Genomic DNA, 17,067 nt, shown 5'->3' with positions numbered 1-17,067 from the left:
CACTTTTAAGAATTCTTTATGGATTAGGGATATTAGCCCTTTATCTGTGATGTATGTTCCATATATTTTCTCTCAGTTTTTCGTTTGTCCTTTAACTCTGCTTAGGATATTTTTTGCCATGTGAAATTTTTATGTCATCAAATATATCAGTGTTTCTTTTATTGCATCTGGATTTTGAGTCATTGTCAGAAAACTTTTGTATACCTGGGTTATAGAGGAATTCACCCAAGCTTTCTTGTAATACAGTATGATTTCACTTTTTACAGTTAGCCCTGATACAGTTGGTGTTTATTTCTATGTGTGGTATGAAGTATAGATCTAAGTTTATCTTTTCCCAAATGGCTATTCAGTTATCCTAACACCATTAATTTTAAAAGCTCATCTTCACTTCAGTAATTTGAGAGCCAATTGGTCTGCCTATTCATAAGTGAGTAATATACTATTTTAATTATGAGGAGTTAAATATTTTTAATATCTTCTAGGATTAATTCCCCCTCCCCTCCCAGGTCCTTAAGCTTTACTTCTTTCATGTTTTCCTACTATTCTTTCTTGTTTTCTTTCTATGTCTATCTCCATTAAAAAAAAAAAAAAAGAAAAAGAAAGCTTGTTGGTCTTGTCATTGAGACTGTTAAATTTATAAGTTTACTCAGGAAAAAGTGACATATATATGGTGTTAAAATCATCCTATCAAGAAAAAGAAAAGTCTTTCCATGTGTTAAAATCTACTTTTGTGTCTTTTAGGAGTGTTTAAAATTTTCCTGACATAGTTTTGTATATTTATGTTAAGCTTATTCCTAAATATTTTATGTTTGTTGCTATTGTAAATGGGATAGCTCTACCATCATATCCATTAACTGGTAATTTTATCTGGTACTGAATTAGGTTTAGGTATCGTTGTCATACTTGCTTCATAAATAGCATTTTGAAGTTTTCTTTCAGTTTTTAGGCTTGGAAACTATTTTTGTGGCATTGGGACTTTATACAGTCATTGATGATGTCAATTCCCCTGTGAAATTCCCCTGTGAATCTGGGACTTGATAACTTTATTTCCTCTATGGACATTGGTCTGTTTAAGCTTTACATTTCTAATGAGATCAATTTTGGTAAACTGTATTTTCCTAGGAAATTACCTATTTTTGTCTTGGTTTTTAAGTTTCTTTGCATAGAGGTATGCAAAGTAATTTTCCTAAAACAAATTTTCTTGTGTTTCAGTGGTTATTTTCCCTTTGCTATTTCTTAGTTTATCTGTGCTTTGTCCTTTTTTCCCCCCCTTGATTAAGTGAGTTAGTGGCTTATTTATTTTGTTAATTTAAAAAATGGGATTCTGAAAACATAGGAAAAACACTCTTTGACATAAACCACAGGGCTTCCCCGGTGGCGGTGGCGCAGTGGTAGACATAAACCACAGCAAGATCTTTTTTGACCCACCTCCTAGAGTAATGGAAATAAAAACAAAAATAAACAAATGGGACCTAATGAAACTTCAAAGCTTTTGCACAGCAAAGGAAATCATAAACAAGACAAAAGACAACCCTCAGAATGGGAGAAAATATTTGCAAATGAAACAACAGACAAACGGTTAATCTCCAAAATATACAAACAGCTCATGGAGCTCAATTTCAAAAAACAAACAATTCAATTAAAAAATGGGTGGAAGACCTAAATAGACATTTCACCAAAGAAGACATACAAATGGCCAAGAGGCACATAAAAAGATGCTCAACATCACTAATTATTAGAGAAATGTAAATGAAAACTACAGTGAGGTATCACTTCACACCGGTCAGAATGACCATTATCAAAAAATCTAGAAACAATAAATGCTGGAAAGGGTGTGGAGAAAAAGGAACCCTCCTGCACTGTTGGTGGGAATGTAAATTGATACAGCCACTATGGAAAACAGTATGGAGGTTCCTTAAAAAACTAAAAATAGAACTACCATATGACCCAGCAATTCCACTACTGGGCATATACCCTGAGAAAACCATAATTCAAAAAGAGACATGGGGCTTCCCTGCTGGCGCAGTGGTTGAGAGTCCACCTGCCGATGCAGGGGACACGGGTTCGTGCCCCGGTCAGGGAAGATCCCACATGCCGCGGAGCGGCTGGGCGCGTGAGCCATGGCCGCTGAGCCTGCGCGTCCGGAGCCTGTGCTCTGCGGCGGGAGAGGCCACAGCGGTGAGAGGCCCGCGTACCGCAAAAAAAAAAAAAAAAAAAAAAAAAAAGAGACATGTACCGCAATGTTCATTGCAGCACTATTTACAATAGACAAGACATGGAACCAACTTAAATGTCCATCGACAGATGAATGGATAAAGAAGATGTGGCACATATATACCATGGAATATTACTCAGCCATAAAAAGAAAGGAAATTGAGTTATTTGTAGTGAGGTGGATGGACCTAGAGTCTGTCATACAGAGTGAAGTAAGTCAGAAAGAGAAAAACAAATACTGTATACTAAAGCATATATATGGAATCTGAAAAAAAAAATGGTACTGATGAACCTAGTTTCAGGGCAGGAATAAAGAGGTAGACATAGAGAATGGACTTGAGGACCCAGGGGATGGGGGAGGGGGAGGCTGGGGCGAAGTAAGAGTAGCATCGACATATATACACTACCGAATGTAAAATAGCTAGTGGGAAGCAGCAGCATAGCACAGGGAGATCAGCTTAGTGCTTTGCGATGACCTAGAGAGGTGGGATGGGGAGGGTGGGAGGGAGGCTCGTGGAGGAGGGGATGTGGGGATGTATGTGTGCATATGGCTGATTCCTTTTGTTGTACAACAGAGACTAACACAGTATTGTGAAGCAATCATACTCCAATAAAGATCTATTTAAAAACTGGGATTCTGAAAAGGATGGAGAAATGGCAATGGTGATTGGGTAAGCTGTTAGCAATGTCTTCCACAATAAAAATCCTATTAGATATCAAAATAAATAAATAAATAAATAATAAAAAATTAACAATGGGATTCTGGTTTTTTAATTAGATCAATTGGCTTTTCTCTTTTCTACCTTATTCACTCTGCCTTTCTCTTTAATATCTTCTTCATTGTGCTTTCTTTTGGGTTGCTTTTTTTTTTCCTCATTTTTTGAGTTGAAAGTTTTTTCTCATTTTTTGAGTGTTATGAATTTTCTTGATCACTGCTTTGAATGTAGCCCATAAATTCTGATATGTAGTTTTGCATTGGCCAAAAAGTTCGTTTGGGTTTTGCTGTAAGATTGTACAGAAAAACCCGAACGAACTTTTTGGCCAACCCCCAATATTTTCATTATCACTGTATTTTAGCAATTCTCTAATTATGTTTTATATTTCTCCCTGACTGAAGAGTTGTTTAATAGAAGGTTTTTAAAATTTCAGGTGTTTTCTTTGTAGCCCTATATCATGACTAATTTTTGTGGATGTTCCATGTGTGCTTGAAAAGAAGATGAATCCTGTATTATCAGGAGATAAAGTCCAATACATTTCAATTAGCTCTTCCTTTTTGATTATGTTTTAGGTATTCTATAACTTTATTGATATGTTGTCTATTCTGTCTTGTACTGAACGTGGTGTATTAAAATCTCCTATGTAAAATGTATTTCTGTCTGTTTCCTTGTATCTCCTGTAGTTTCTGCTTTAAAAAACTGGTTATTAGGGTATTTGGAGCATAGATATTTATGACTGTTATATCTCCATTGTGAATTGTGACTTTTAGCATTAACAAGTGTTTCTTGTGATGTTTAATGCTTTATGGCTTAAATTCTACTTTGATACCAAGACTGAAACCCCTTGCTATTGTTTCCATTTACCTAGTACACTTTTGCCAATTCCTTTATTTTTAGCCTTTCTGAATTACTTTGTTCTAGATCTTTTTCTTGGATATAGTATATAGTCGGTTTTTACTTTGTAAGTCAAATTGAAAATCTTTTTCTTATATTAAGTGCATTAAGCCTGTTCATATGACTGATATATTTGATCTCAATTTCGTCATTATTTATTTTTTAATTAATTTTTATCAGAGTATAGTTCCTTTACAATGCTGTGTTAGTTTCTGCTCTACAGCAAAGTGAATCAGTTACACGTATACATATATCCACGCTTTTTTAGATTTCCTTCCCATTTAGGTCACCACAGATCATTGAGTAGGGTTACCTGTGGTAAACAGTATGTTTTCATTAGTTATCTATTCTATACCTAGTAGTGTATATATGTCAATCCCAATCTTCCAATTCGTCCCACCCCCATAAAATAGCAACATATATTTCATGTTATAACTACTAGGTGTATTATGTTATATTTACTGTATTTCTCTACATGATATGTTTTCTTTCCTTTTTAATTTTTTAACTTCTTTTGATATTTAGAAAGATTTGTGATTTTGTTCTTGTATTTATGCCTTTTTAATGCCCTTAGTCCCTTTTCTAAAATATAACAATTTACTATCTGGTTTTTTAGTTTTCAGTAATATCCATTGATTCCCACCTGTTGCTTATTACAACAATCAGTGAACTTATTCTTTTCTCTCCCCTTCTCCTTTTTCCTTCTATCTTTTAACTTGGATTGTTTCTATATCTTATTTTCCTACCATGGTTAGTATTAGACTTACGATTAAATATGTTAAATTAATCCCTTTGCTGCAGTTTCCCCAAGTTCTCTCTTAATTGGATGAAGGACAATCTTACTAGATTCTTCAAAAGGGGCTTATAGATACAGAATTCCCTGAGTTTTTTTTTTTTACATGTTTATAATTGTTTTTCTATTGCCTTAATACTTGAAAGCCAGCTTGTCAGGATAAAAAATTCTTGGTTCACACATTTTCTTCATGAATTGTTGTAGAATGTTGCTCCATTCTCTCCATGATTTGTATACTACTTTAGAAAAGTATGGTGCCTGTCTGTTTCTCTTCTCCTGGTAAATTATTTGATCTCTTTCCTAGAGGTGCTTAGAATTTTTACTTTAAGCCTAACAGTTTTACTAGGATATGTCTCAGAGTTGATTGTTTCAGATCAGTTTTCCCAGGTGCCTGCTAGTCCTTTTCAGGTTTATGTAGAATCAGGTCATTTATTGTTTATGGAAAGTTTTCTTGTATTATACTTGTAAGTATTATTTCTGTTCCTTTGTTTTACTTTTAATCTTATGGACTCCAGTTAAAAATATGTTGCTTCTTTTTCAGTCTGGCCTGTTTCCACCACTTTCTTTCTCACCTTTGTTATTGTTTCCTTTTTTTTTTTTCATTTTCATTCACTTGTTTGTTTTCTTTATGCTATTTACTGTCCCTTATTAAACTTTTGTTCACATATGTTATTGCTTGGTATCTTGTTATTTAGACTCCATTTCTCATATGATTTTGCTTCTCCTTTTATTTTTCTGACTTCAATCAGAAAAATTTTCTGACTTTATTTCTTCGTTTCTTTACATATTAGAAAAGTCCTATTTCTGTTCTTGGTTTTTGAGTTTCTTATTTAAAGTGTCACCTGTACCCCATCCCCTACATGATTGTTTATAGACATGTAATTCAGTTTGGAGAGCTGTTACAGCTTTTTGTCTGCTTAATGACTAATTTTTTGAAGGAATTTTCATTATCTAAAAAGTTTTTTAATAGACTTTTTTAAAGTTTACAGCAAAATTGAGTGGAAATTTCAGATATTTCCCATATACTCCCTGCCCCCCCCCACACCCAACCTCCCCATTAACATCCAGCACCAGAGTGGTACATTTGTTACCACTGATGAACCTACATTGACACATCATTAACCCCCAGAGTCCATAATGTATATTAGGGTTCAGTCTTGGTGTTCTACATACTTTGGGTTTGGACAAATGTATGTTGACATGTATCCACCATTATAGTGTCATACAGAATAGTTTCACTGCCCTAAAAATCCTCTGTGCTCCACCTGTTCATCCGTCCCATGCTCCCACCCCCAACCCCTAGCAACCACTGATTTTTACTGTCTCCATAGTTTTGCAGTGTGCACAATGTTATGTAGTTGTAATCATACAGTATATAGCCTTTTAAGACTGACTTCTTTCACTTAGTAATATGCATTTAAGTTTCTTCCATGTCTTTTCATGACTTGACAACTCATTTCTTTTTATTACTGAATAATGTTTTGCTGGATATACTACAGTTTATCCTACTGAAAGAAATCTTGGTTGCTTCCAAGTTTTGACAATTATGAATAAAGCTGCAGTAAACATCCATATGTGAGGTTTTGTGTGGACATAAGTTTTCAACTTATTTAGGTAAATACCAAGGAGTACACTTGTTGGATTACATGGTATGAGTATGTTTAGTTTTGTAAGAAACTGCCAGATAGTATTTCAAAGTGACTGTACCACTTTGAATACCCACCAGCAATAAATGAGAGTTCCTGTTCCTCCACATCCTTGCCAAAATTTGTTATTGTCAGTATTTAGGATTTTGGTCATTCTAATAGATGTACAGTGGAATATCATTGTAGTTTTAACTTGCAATTTCCTAATGACATATGTTGTTAAACATCTTTTCATATGCTTATTTTCCACCTGAATATATTCTTTTGTGAGGTATCTGTTTTGGGTTTTTGCCCAGTTTTTAATTGGGTGGTTTGTTTTCTTATTGTTAAATTTTAAAAGTTCCTTGTATTTTGGATAATGGTTCTTTATCCAATATGTCTTTTGTAAATATTTTCTTTAAAAAAAATTTGTGGTTTGTCTCCTCATTCTCTTGAAGTTAAAAAGTTTTGATTCTTATTCTCTTTTTTTCCCCTTTATAGTAGACTTATATAGATGAATACTGCTTGCATCTTTGCAATTACTAAACAGGTTTGGTGGTTTGGGGTGGTTTATAAGATTCCTAGTTCAAGAACACCATCTTTTGTTAGTATAGCTAAATATAGTTTCTTTTATTGGTGGACTTAAAAAACTTTTTTTGGAAGTTAAGGGGAAGGGTGTGTATCCTTGATTTTTTTTTTTTTTTTTTGTCTTGCAGGATGCTAAATTTTATCTCTTGGTTCTTTTTGTGTTTACCACACAGTTACCACCTCTCCTTTCATCTCCTTTTCTCTCCCAGAAGGCTTGTCTTTCCAACACTGCCTCTTTGAGTCTTTCTCTAGTCAGTACCCTGAGGTATGAGGACTCTTTTCAGTATCTTTGCACTTAGGGTGAACTTTTCTTTACTGGGAATGATTTTATCTCCATCCCCTCTTTTCTTGACTCTCCCTATGTATTAATCAGAGTTCTCCAGAGAAACAGAACCAATAAAATATATATATATATATATTATGGTTAATTTTATGAGTCAACCTGATTGGGCTAAGGGATGCCCATTTAGCTGGTAAAACATTATTTTTGGATGTGTCTACGAAGATATTTCTGGAAGAGATTAACATTTGAATTCATGAACTGAGTAAAACAGATTGCCCTCCCCAATGTGAGTGGGTATCATCCAATCCATTGAGTGCCTGAATAGAATAAAAAGGCAGAGTAAGGGTGAATTCTCTCTCTACTTGAGCTTGGACATCCATCTTTTCTTGCCCCTGGATATCAGTGCTCATGGTTTTTGGGCTTTCAGACTCAGATCAGGCTTTAGATCATCAGTTCCTCCATTCTCTGGCCTTGAACTTGGATTGAGTTACACCACTAGCATTTCTGGTTCGTTAGCTTGCAGATGGCAGATCATGGGACTTTTCGGTCTCCATAACTGCATGAGCCAATTCTTATAATAAATCTCTTTTTGATATATATCAATATATACCTTATTGGTTCTGTTTCTCTAGAGAACCCTGATATATAGATATAGATGTAGGTATAGATTTATTATAATGCATTGGCTTATCCAATTATGGAGGCTGAGAAGTCTCACAATCTGCCCTCTGCAGACTGGAGACCCAGGAAGGCCAGTGGTGTAGTTTGAAGGCCTAAAAGCCAAAGAGCCAATTTTGTAGATTTCAGTCCTCGTCTGAAGGCCTGAGAATCAGAAGCACTGAGGGCAGAAGATCCATGTCCCAGCTCAACACTCAGACCGAGAGAGAGCATGAATCCCCTCTTCCTTCAAATTTTTGTTCTATTCAGGCCCTCAGTGGGTTGGATGATGCCCACCCACGTTGGGGAGGGTATTCTGGACAAACCAGGAGGGTTGGTCGCCCTACATTTGACTCAGTCTTATGGCAATGCAGTAAAATTTCAGTTAATTAAATATTTTCTATTCCTAGCTTACTGAAAAAGGCAAATCATAGAAAATATATTAATATTAGAGCTTAATTAAGAAAACATGTACCATATCAACCACAAAACTGGTATTTTGGGGTCAGAACACATTTACCTCAATCTCTTACACTCATATATTTATACTTAGTCATATTCAAATTTTGACTCATCAAAAATTCAATTATATTTGTTACAGAGGAGTTACTAAGACTGGAAATGAAGGAATATAGTGTGAAAAGATTTTCCACACTAAGAGACTGTGGGTTTTGTGGCTTGAGCATTGCTCTTGGAGTCAGAAGATTTGAATCTTGGCTCCGCACATAGTGTGTGACTTTGGACAAGTTATTATTATGTTTTAATCACCTTTGAGGGTGATTTTCCTAATTTATAAAGTGGAAATATTATCACCAACCTGGTTGTGAGGATTTTATTAAATAGTATTCATGCAGCTAATCTATCATAGGACCTTAGTGTTCAAAAGAACAATAGGGATTAAAACAGCCAACTGTTCCCTAAAGAAATGTGTTGTCTAGAAACCCCATTTCCTGTGCATTTGGTTTAGTTGAGGTTTTGACCCTTTTGTTGAGCCAGATAGGGTGGAAAAATAAACCCCTCAGTAGTTGATATTACTGCATGTTTTTTAGAATGTATTCCTTATGGGAGGGGCTCTATTCAAAATCATTGTCATGATTCATTAACTCTTTTTTCTGAATTATGGCCGTACACAACTGTGGCCTGTACACAGTTGTGTCAGGAGACACAGTCATTTATGTACACAGGTATTTTCCCAGCAGATCGCACCCTGTTAACCCAGATGCTCTGGTCTTGGGCCTTGGTCTGCAGGGAACTGAGAAGAGCCTTGTTGTGAGGGACATTTGCCCTTGGTTTGGCTGGGGAAGCCACCTATGCTGGCAGCTGTTTATTTCATAGATCAAAGAACATCCTGTGTTTACATACTATATTATATTGCTGAGCCTCTCCCAGCTCCATCTTGCTGAAGAGCCCTAGATGCTCCCTTAGAACATTGAATTGAATAATTATTTGTTTTAAAGAAAAAAGAAAAGAAATAGAAAACACCAGTAACAGCAAAATATACAAAATAAAACTGCCACAAGATACAGGCACATCTGTTGTGAGAAAAAAATTGAAGGGGAGCCATGGGGTGGGGTTAAGAGTGTAAGCATTGCTATCAGAGAGCTCTGAGTTTGAAATCCAGTTTTGCTAGTGTGATATCAAGCAAGTTATTTTATTTCTATCAGTCTTTGTTTCCTCATCTGTAAAATGGAGATAACAGTATCTATTTCATGAGATTAAGATTAAAAAATAAAGATGCCTGATAAATGATAGGAGCTGAAGATTAAAGTAGCTGTTGTCTGAAATTATTGTTGTTATTGATGTTGGTTTGTTTTTGCTGTACTACAGAACTGTTTTGGTCATTGTTGTATGCCCTTTGATCAGTGCCTGACACCTATTGTGCACTTGATAAGTATGGATCGTTGTTTTTAAGTTGTATAATACTTTTCCTTTTTCACAACTTGAATTTATTTAATTCCTTGGGTTTTTAAGCTAAGTTATAATTTACATAAAGTATACACATCTCAACTGTATAGCTCGATGAATATTTACCTGTCTATGCATCATGTAACAACCACCCAGACGAGGGTATAGAATATTTCTGTGAAGGTTTCCTCCTGCTTCTTTTCTATCAATATCTGCACTCCTACCCCTTCCCTCCCCCAAGGAAACCACTATTATGATTTTATTATCGTTGATTAGAAAAAAAAAATATTTGGAAGCTAAGCAACCACCTCTAAATAATCCATAAACTAAAGAAGAAATCATAAAGGAAATTAGAAAACACTTTTAGCTGAACAATAATGAAAACAATATATCAACATTTACATGATGTAGCTAAAGCAGTGTTTAGGAGAGAATTATAGCTTTAAATACTTATGATGGAAGATAGGAAGATAGGAAAGATCAGTGGTACAATCTTCTACCTTAAGAAGTTAAAAAAATACAATGGCAGTTAAACCCAAAGAAAAGAAAAGGATTGGAAAGAAAGAGAGAGAGGAAAGAAGGAAGGAAGGAAGGGAGGAAGGAAGGAAGGGAGGGATGGAGGGAGGGAGGGGGGAAGGAAATGAAAAATAAAACAGAATAATAGAGTTCCAATTTAATTCCATGGTGATCAGAAATACAACCTGTATGATTGCAGTTCTTTAAAATGTGTTGAAATTTGCTTCGTGGCCTAGGATAATGGACTATTTGATGGATGTCCCGTGTCCTTCTAAAAAGAATGGACGCTGAGTTCTTCAAAGTCAAGTCTATATCCTTGCTGATTTTTTGGCTGTTTGTTCTATCAGTTATTAGGAGAGAAGTGTTAAAATCATTAACTTTGATTGTGGATTTAACTATTTTTCTTTTAGTTCTATAAATTTTTATTAATGTATTTTGAATCAATGTTACTTCATACATACACATTTAGGATTGTTATATCTTCCTAATAAACTATTTATTTATTTTTATATATTTCTTTATTGGATTATAATTGCTTTACAATGTTGTGTTAGTTTCTGCTGTACAACGAAATGAATCAGCTATATGTATACCTATATTCCCTTCCTCATGAGCCTCCCTCCCACCCTCCCCATCCCACCCCACTAAGTCTTCACAAAGCACAGAGCTGATCTCTCTGTGCTATACCGCAGCTTCCCACTAGCTATCTATGGACTTTTTTATTTTTATTTTTTTTTGCGGTACGCGGGCCTCTCACTGTTGTGGCCTCTCCCGTTGCGGAGCACAGGCTCTGGATGCGCAGGCTCAGCGGCCATGGCTCACGGGCCCAGCCGCTCCGCGGCATATGGGATCCTTCCTCCCAGACGGGGGCACGAACTCGTGTCCCCTGCATCGGCGGGCGGACTCTCAACCACTGAGCCACCAGGGAAGCCCTGACTTTTTTATTTTTATGAATCATTTATCTCTGCCAACACTCCCTCTCTTTGACCCTACTTTTTCTAATATTAATATAGCCACACTGGCTTTCTTATGATTACTGACTGCATGGCATATCTTTTACCATCCTCTTTCTTTTAATGTATCTGTCTTTATGTTTAAAGTGTAATCACTATCTCTTGTAATCAGTATTTTCACCCTGACACTATTTGCCTTTTTAATGGAGTCATATAGAACATTTCCAGTTAATGTGATTACTGAGATTGGTTGTGTTTAAATTTACCATCTTGCTATTTGTACCATCTGTGACTTGTTCCTTTATTCCTCCTTTCCTGCCATATTAGTCTGCTCTGGCTGCCATAACAAAATACCATAGACTGCTGGCTTAACCAACAGAAATTTCTTTTCTCATGGTTCTGGAGGTTAGAAGTCAAAGATCAAGGTTTCAGCTGATTCCGTTTCTGGTAAGGCTCTCTTTCTGACTGCTGACAGCTGTATTCTTACAGTGTTCTCACATGGCAGAGGGAGCTCTGGTGTCTCTTCCTCTTCTTGTAAGGGCACCAGCCCTGTTGAATTAGGACTCCACACTTATGACCTTATTTAACCTTTATCACTTCCTTGCAGGCCCTATCTCCAGTTACAGTCACATTGATAGAGCTTCAACATATGAATTTGAGGGGGACACAATTCAGTCTATAGCACCTGCCCATCCTTGAATCATTCAAATATTTTCAGTATTCCATTTTAACTCTTCTATTAGAAGAGCAATGGTTTCTCTAGTGTTACAGTACATATCATTTTACATATATATTATATTTAATAATACTGTATTATTTTTGCTTTGAATAGTCAATAGTCTTTTAGTGAAATAAAAGCATAGTTGATAATATTTATCCACATACTTAATGTATACAGTGCCCTGTATTCCTTCTTGGAGATTGAGGTTACCATGTGGGATTATTTCCTTTTAGGAACATTCATTTGCCTATTACCAGAGTAATAGGTAAGCCCACCTTCATTTTTTAAAATAGATTGTCAGTGAGTATAGAATTCTAAATGAATAGTTTTTTAGGTCAGTACTCTGAACAGGGACTTCCCTGGTTGCGCAGTGGTTAAGAATCCACCTGCCAATGCAGGGGACATGGGTTCAAGCCCTGGTCCAGGAAGATCCCACATGCCATGGAGCAATTAAGCCTGTGTGCCACGACTACTGAGCCTCTGCTCTAGAGCCTGCGAGCCACAACTACTGAGCCTGCATGCTGCAGCTACTGAAGCCCGCATGCCTAGAGCCTATGCTCCACAACAAGAGAAGCCACCATGATGAGAAGCCCGCACACCGCAACGAAGAGTAGCCCCTGCTCTCTGCAACTAGAGAAAGCCCGCGTGCAGCAACGAAGACCCAACACAGCCATAAATGAATGAATGAATGAATGAATGAATGAATAAATGAATAAATAAAACAAAAAAAATACTCTGAACATATATCATTGGATTGTGGCTTCCATAGTTTGAAAATCAGTGATTATTTTTAATGTTACTCTGAAGGTAATGTATCTTTTTTCACCAGTTGCTTTTAAGAATTTTCTTCTTATCTTTAATTTTCAGCTACTTGGCTCTGATATGTCTAGGTGAGCTTTTCTTTACATTTATCCTGCTTGGTATTGGAAGAGTTGCTTGAATCTGTGAGATGATGTCGTTGATCAGATATGGAAATTTCTTCATTATTTTTTCAAGTATTGTTTCTATAACGTACACTCTCTCCTCTCCTTCTGGGACTTCTGTTCATGTCCCACATCTCCTTTACATTCTTTTCTTTCCATTTTCCCCCTGTGTTTCAGTTTGAATATTTTTAATTGATCTGTCTTATTTCACTTATCCTGTCTTCTGCTGTGTTCAATCTGCTATTAAGCAAATTGAATGAGTTCTTAATTTCAGACATTGATGTTTTGTAATTCTAGAAGGTTCATTTGATTCTTTATTATGGATTATAGTTCTCTGTTGAAATAATGCATCTTTAAAAAACTTTTAATTGAAGTATAGTTGATTTACAATGTTGTGTTAGTTTCTGGTGTACAGCAAAGCAATTCGGTTATACATATATATGCACTGGCAGTTAAAATACTGGTGACTCACCTTAATCTTTTTGAGGCCTGGTTTTAGTTTTGCTTTGGGCAAGTTTATTCCTGTTTTGTCCTTACTCCTGGAGTGTAGCCTTAATCCTGTGGAAACTCCTATGGTGTTTCATTTATCCTAGAGTATGGCCTTTATAGAGTTTCACCTGAATGCCCAGGGTGTTCATCAAAGTCTGCCTCTTCTGGCTGGGCCCAAATACCAGTTGTCTCTCCCCAGAACTATGCAAGCTTCATAATTTCTCATCAGTTCTGACATGTGCAGTTGCTATTCTCTGCCAGACTCCTGGAGTCTCACCTAAAATCATAGAGCCCAGGAGTTGGCTAAGCATTAAAGTGGAATTTCCATGAAAACTTCTGGGGTTTCCTCTCTGAGGCTTCCCCTCTTGACAGCTATGCCCCTCAAATTCCGGCCACAGTTGTATCTTTAATCCCTGATCCCTGCCTCTTCCAACCAGTAGGACCACCCTTCCTTGCACTGTGGCCTGGAGTGGAAAATGTTTCCAGTGAGAGAACCTGGGTCAATGTGGAACTGTGATAATGGGTTGGCCCAATAATGCTTACTTCAGATCAGCTATTTATGTTATCTTGCAGAATTTGCTTAGATCTTCTGCCTTATTTGCATACATATACTTTTTAGGGTAAAGCTCACCTTTTACCCAAATTAGAGAGTTACTGAAGGTTTACTACAGGCCAGCTACTTTTTGTGACCTTGATATTTTTTAATCTTCATGACAAGCACATAAGAAATCATCATAATAGTAGTACTTATACAGTGTTGTCACGTGTCAGGCATTATTCTGAGCATCTTATACATCTATACATACTCATTTAATCCTCACATCAACTCTACACTACTCACATCAACTCGACAGGTACTATTATTGTTCCTACTTTACAAATGAGGAGTCTGAGAAACTATAGAGGTTAAGTAACTTTCCTTACCCACAAGTACACAATATATAAGTTCATATTTATATAAAAATTCATGTTTCAAACCTAGGCAGGCTGGCTTCAGAATTAGTGCTCTTAACCACTTCCTTATTGGTAGTATTGGTCTCATCTTACAGATTAGGGAGCAGCGTTCAAGAGGTTAGGTGATGACCCCAAGTCTCAGTGCTAGTAAGAGGCAGCAGTAGGATATGAACCAGATTCCAAAGCCCTTGCTCTTTCTTCCCATAGTTTCTCCCAAAGAGGGAGAAGAAAAATGTTTTCCCTTTTAGGGCTTGAGTTTTAAAAAAATTTGTGAGAATTTTGTGGGGACTTCAGAGGGGACCAAACAGCTATTTTTTTGTTTTTCATGAAGTTGATATCTTCTTGTGCCTATGGTTTTCTGGCCATTTGTGACCAGGCACTGGAAGGGAGTTGTTTTCCCCATTGACGTGTGTTGTTTCTGAACCCCTCTGGGACTGACTCCTAGGGAAGGATGTTGATAGTTCCTTGAATGTCAGTCTTGGAAGTGGAAAGATGGCAGAGCTCAACCTCGAGGTCCTCTGCCTACACTGCGACATGTGGTGCCCGACTGACGTGAGTCCTTGTGGTCGTTGGGTGTTTCATACGTTTGCCAGCGAGAAACAGAGCCCTTGAGAGGGTTTGAGACATGAAATATTTCTGTTTTGTGAAGGCTGCCAGGCTCAGATGAGGAGAGGAAGCTGGTTCCTTTATCAGGGAAGTCAGACCCGGTTATCCCCTACTGCCGTGCAGGGTGTTTACACAGCGAGCCTGGAGTGACACGGAGACAGTGGAATTGTTCTGCTGAAGGAGCCCCACAGAACCCATGTGTTTCACTGTGTCTGATACTGACCACACCCTTTTTTGCAGTGTGGAGGCTGCCAGCATCGGATTCGTCATTGTTATCGACAGACGAAGGGACAAGTGGAGCTCCGTAAAAGCATCCTTGACACGAATAGCTGTAAATATTTATTTTTGTGCTCTTATTATAAAGGTCATTTAAATTGTCTATTCAACTATTTCACATCAAAGTCATGGGGAAGTGGAAGTCATTTTATGCCAAATTTTGGGAAGCTCTTTGTAGCAGAGGCTGTTGTGTCATGTCCATATCCGCTCTGCCACCTGAAGGTCACTTACAGATGATTCCTGAGCATGTCAAAGGCTTCCTGAGTCTGTTTACCTTATTGACCTCTCTGGTCACTGGAGAGGAGTGGGTAGGGAGTGCTGGGAAGTTAACGCTCCAGCAGTGACCTGCAGCTACTGAGTTACGGGCGTTGGTGGATAAATACCCCAGCTTCTGCACCCCTCAGTGGGACAGTTCTGAGGTACGTTCCGTACAGAATTTTGGAAGGTCCTGGCCTTTTCTGCCCGCAGCAGTCCCCCCTCACTGATAACACGGGCTCTCTAGCCATCACTGTCTCACCAGCGCCCCCATACTCCCTAACTCTTTTTCCCGGGATCACCTCCTCAGTAAACTCTTTAGACCCAAATTCTTATCTTAGGGTTTGCTTTGGGGATCACCTAATTTAAGGCAGTCTTCATTTTAGTTTTCAAATTATTTTTTCACAAATTAGAAAGACACTGGCAAAGCCAAAAAAAGTGATACAATAGGTGCTTGCTTTTGGCATTAAATTGCAGAACCTTGGATAGGCTTCCTTTTCCATCTTATTAGTCTGATTTTTACCCCTATTTGTTGCCTTCTGGCAAGTACATGCATCCTTTAGCTGTAGGGACCTCAGACCAGGGAACTCAGCCACATGAGCAGGCAAAGACACCTCAGGGCCAGCCACACCAACATTTCCACCAAAGCATGCCTCCCTGGGGCAGTTGGGACTGGCTGAAGATGATGGGATATGGTAGGATGGTAATGTAGAGGCTGGAATGGAAGAGGGATGTTTGAAGCCTCAGTTATGCCTACTTACAGAAGCAGTCACACATAGGGACATGGACACATACAGAGTCTCTCTCAGATCACTTTGGAGCCTCATCCAGATACACAAATAGTGTCTCAGCTCATTTGTCCTGTCCAGACATAAAAAAATGCAAGGATCTTCTGTTTAGGAACTTGAATTTCAAAGATGAGGGAATGGAAGACTCCCTTCTCTTTGTGCATGGATTGTTTTGTCCCTTTGGTTTAGTTTTTAAATTTTTTAATTTATTTAATTACTTTATTTATTTTTGGCTGTGCTGGGTCTTCCTAGCTGCGTGCGGGCTTTCTCTAGTTGCAGTGAGCGGGGGCTACTCTTCATTGTGGTGCGCAGGCTTCTCATTGTGGTGGCTTCTCCTGTCGCGGAGCACGGGCTCTAGGCGCATGGGCTTCAGTAGTTGTGGCACACGGGCTCAGTAGTTGTGGTCCATGGGCTTAGTTGCTCTGTGGCATGTGGGATCTTCCTGGAGCAGGGCTCAAACCCATGTCCCCTGCAATGGCAGGCAGATTCTTAACCACTGCACCACGAGGGAATTCCCTACCATATTTATTTGAGGGATAACTACAACGACGGTTGATGCCCCGAGGATTTAGACAGTGCCCATGACCATTCCAGAGTTCTGGCCTCCAGAGGGTTGTGGTTTCCCAGGATTCATGGACAATACTTGACTCATCTAATACTTGAGACTAATGTGTCCAAGAATTACATTGATCACCTTTATGTGTGAAAAATCCTATAATGCGGGGATCTGAAAACCTGACTACCAGTCAGAATCTCTTCAGGTGCTTGTTAAAAATACAGATATCTGGACTTTATCCCAGTTCTAATGAATCAGAATATTTCAGGGTAAAGACCAGATTATTATGATTTTTAAAATAAGTTTATTTATTTATTTATTTTTGGCTGCATTGGGTCTTTGTTGCTACGCATGG

General features: G+C 37.7%; 1 protein-coding gene across 7 annotated transcripts in view; it reads left to right on the top strand.

Moving 5' to 3' along the window:
- Positions 1–17,067, top strand: part of MCF2L2 (MCF.2 cell line derived transforming sequence-like 2) — a 237,329-nt gene that overhangs the window by 45,500 nt on the left and 174,762 nt on the right. For 6 of the 7 annotated variants that reach the window (XR_010943598.1, XR_010943599.1, XM_067738173.1 and 3 more), the window contains one exon: positions 15,078–15,168. The exons of the other annotated variant lie outside the window; for it this stretch is intronic. Coding sequence is in view for 3 of the 6 variants with exons in the window: in XM_067738173.1 (XP_067594274.1) it covers positions 15,078–15,168 (91 nt within the window). In the remaining 3 variants the exon portion in view is untranslated. The remainder of the gene's footprint in view (positions 1–15,077; positions 15,169–17,067) is intronic. 7 annotated transcript variants of the gene reach the window in all.

The sequence above is a fragment of the Pseudorca crassidens genome, chromosome 5 (genome assembly GCF_039906515.1).
Source record: "Pseudorca crassidens isolate mPseCra1 chromosome 5, mPseCra1.hap1, whole genome shotgun sequence".
Taxonomy (NCBI): domain Eukaryota; kingdom Metazoa; phylum Chordata; class Mammalia; order Artiodactyla; family Delphinidae; genus Pseudorca; species Pseudorca crassidens.
The sequence above is the reverse complement of the archived record's forward strand: the minus strand, read 5'-3'. Positions and strand labels throughout refer to the sequence as shown.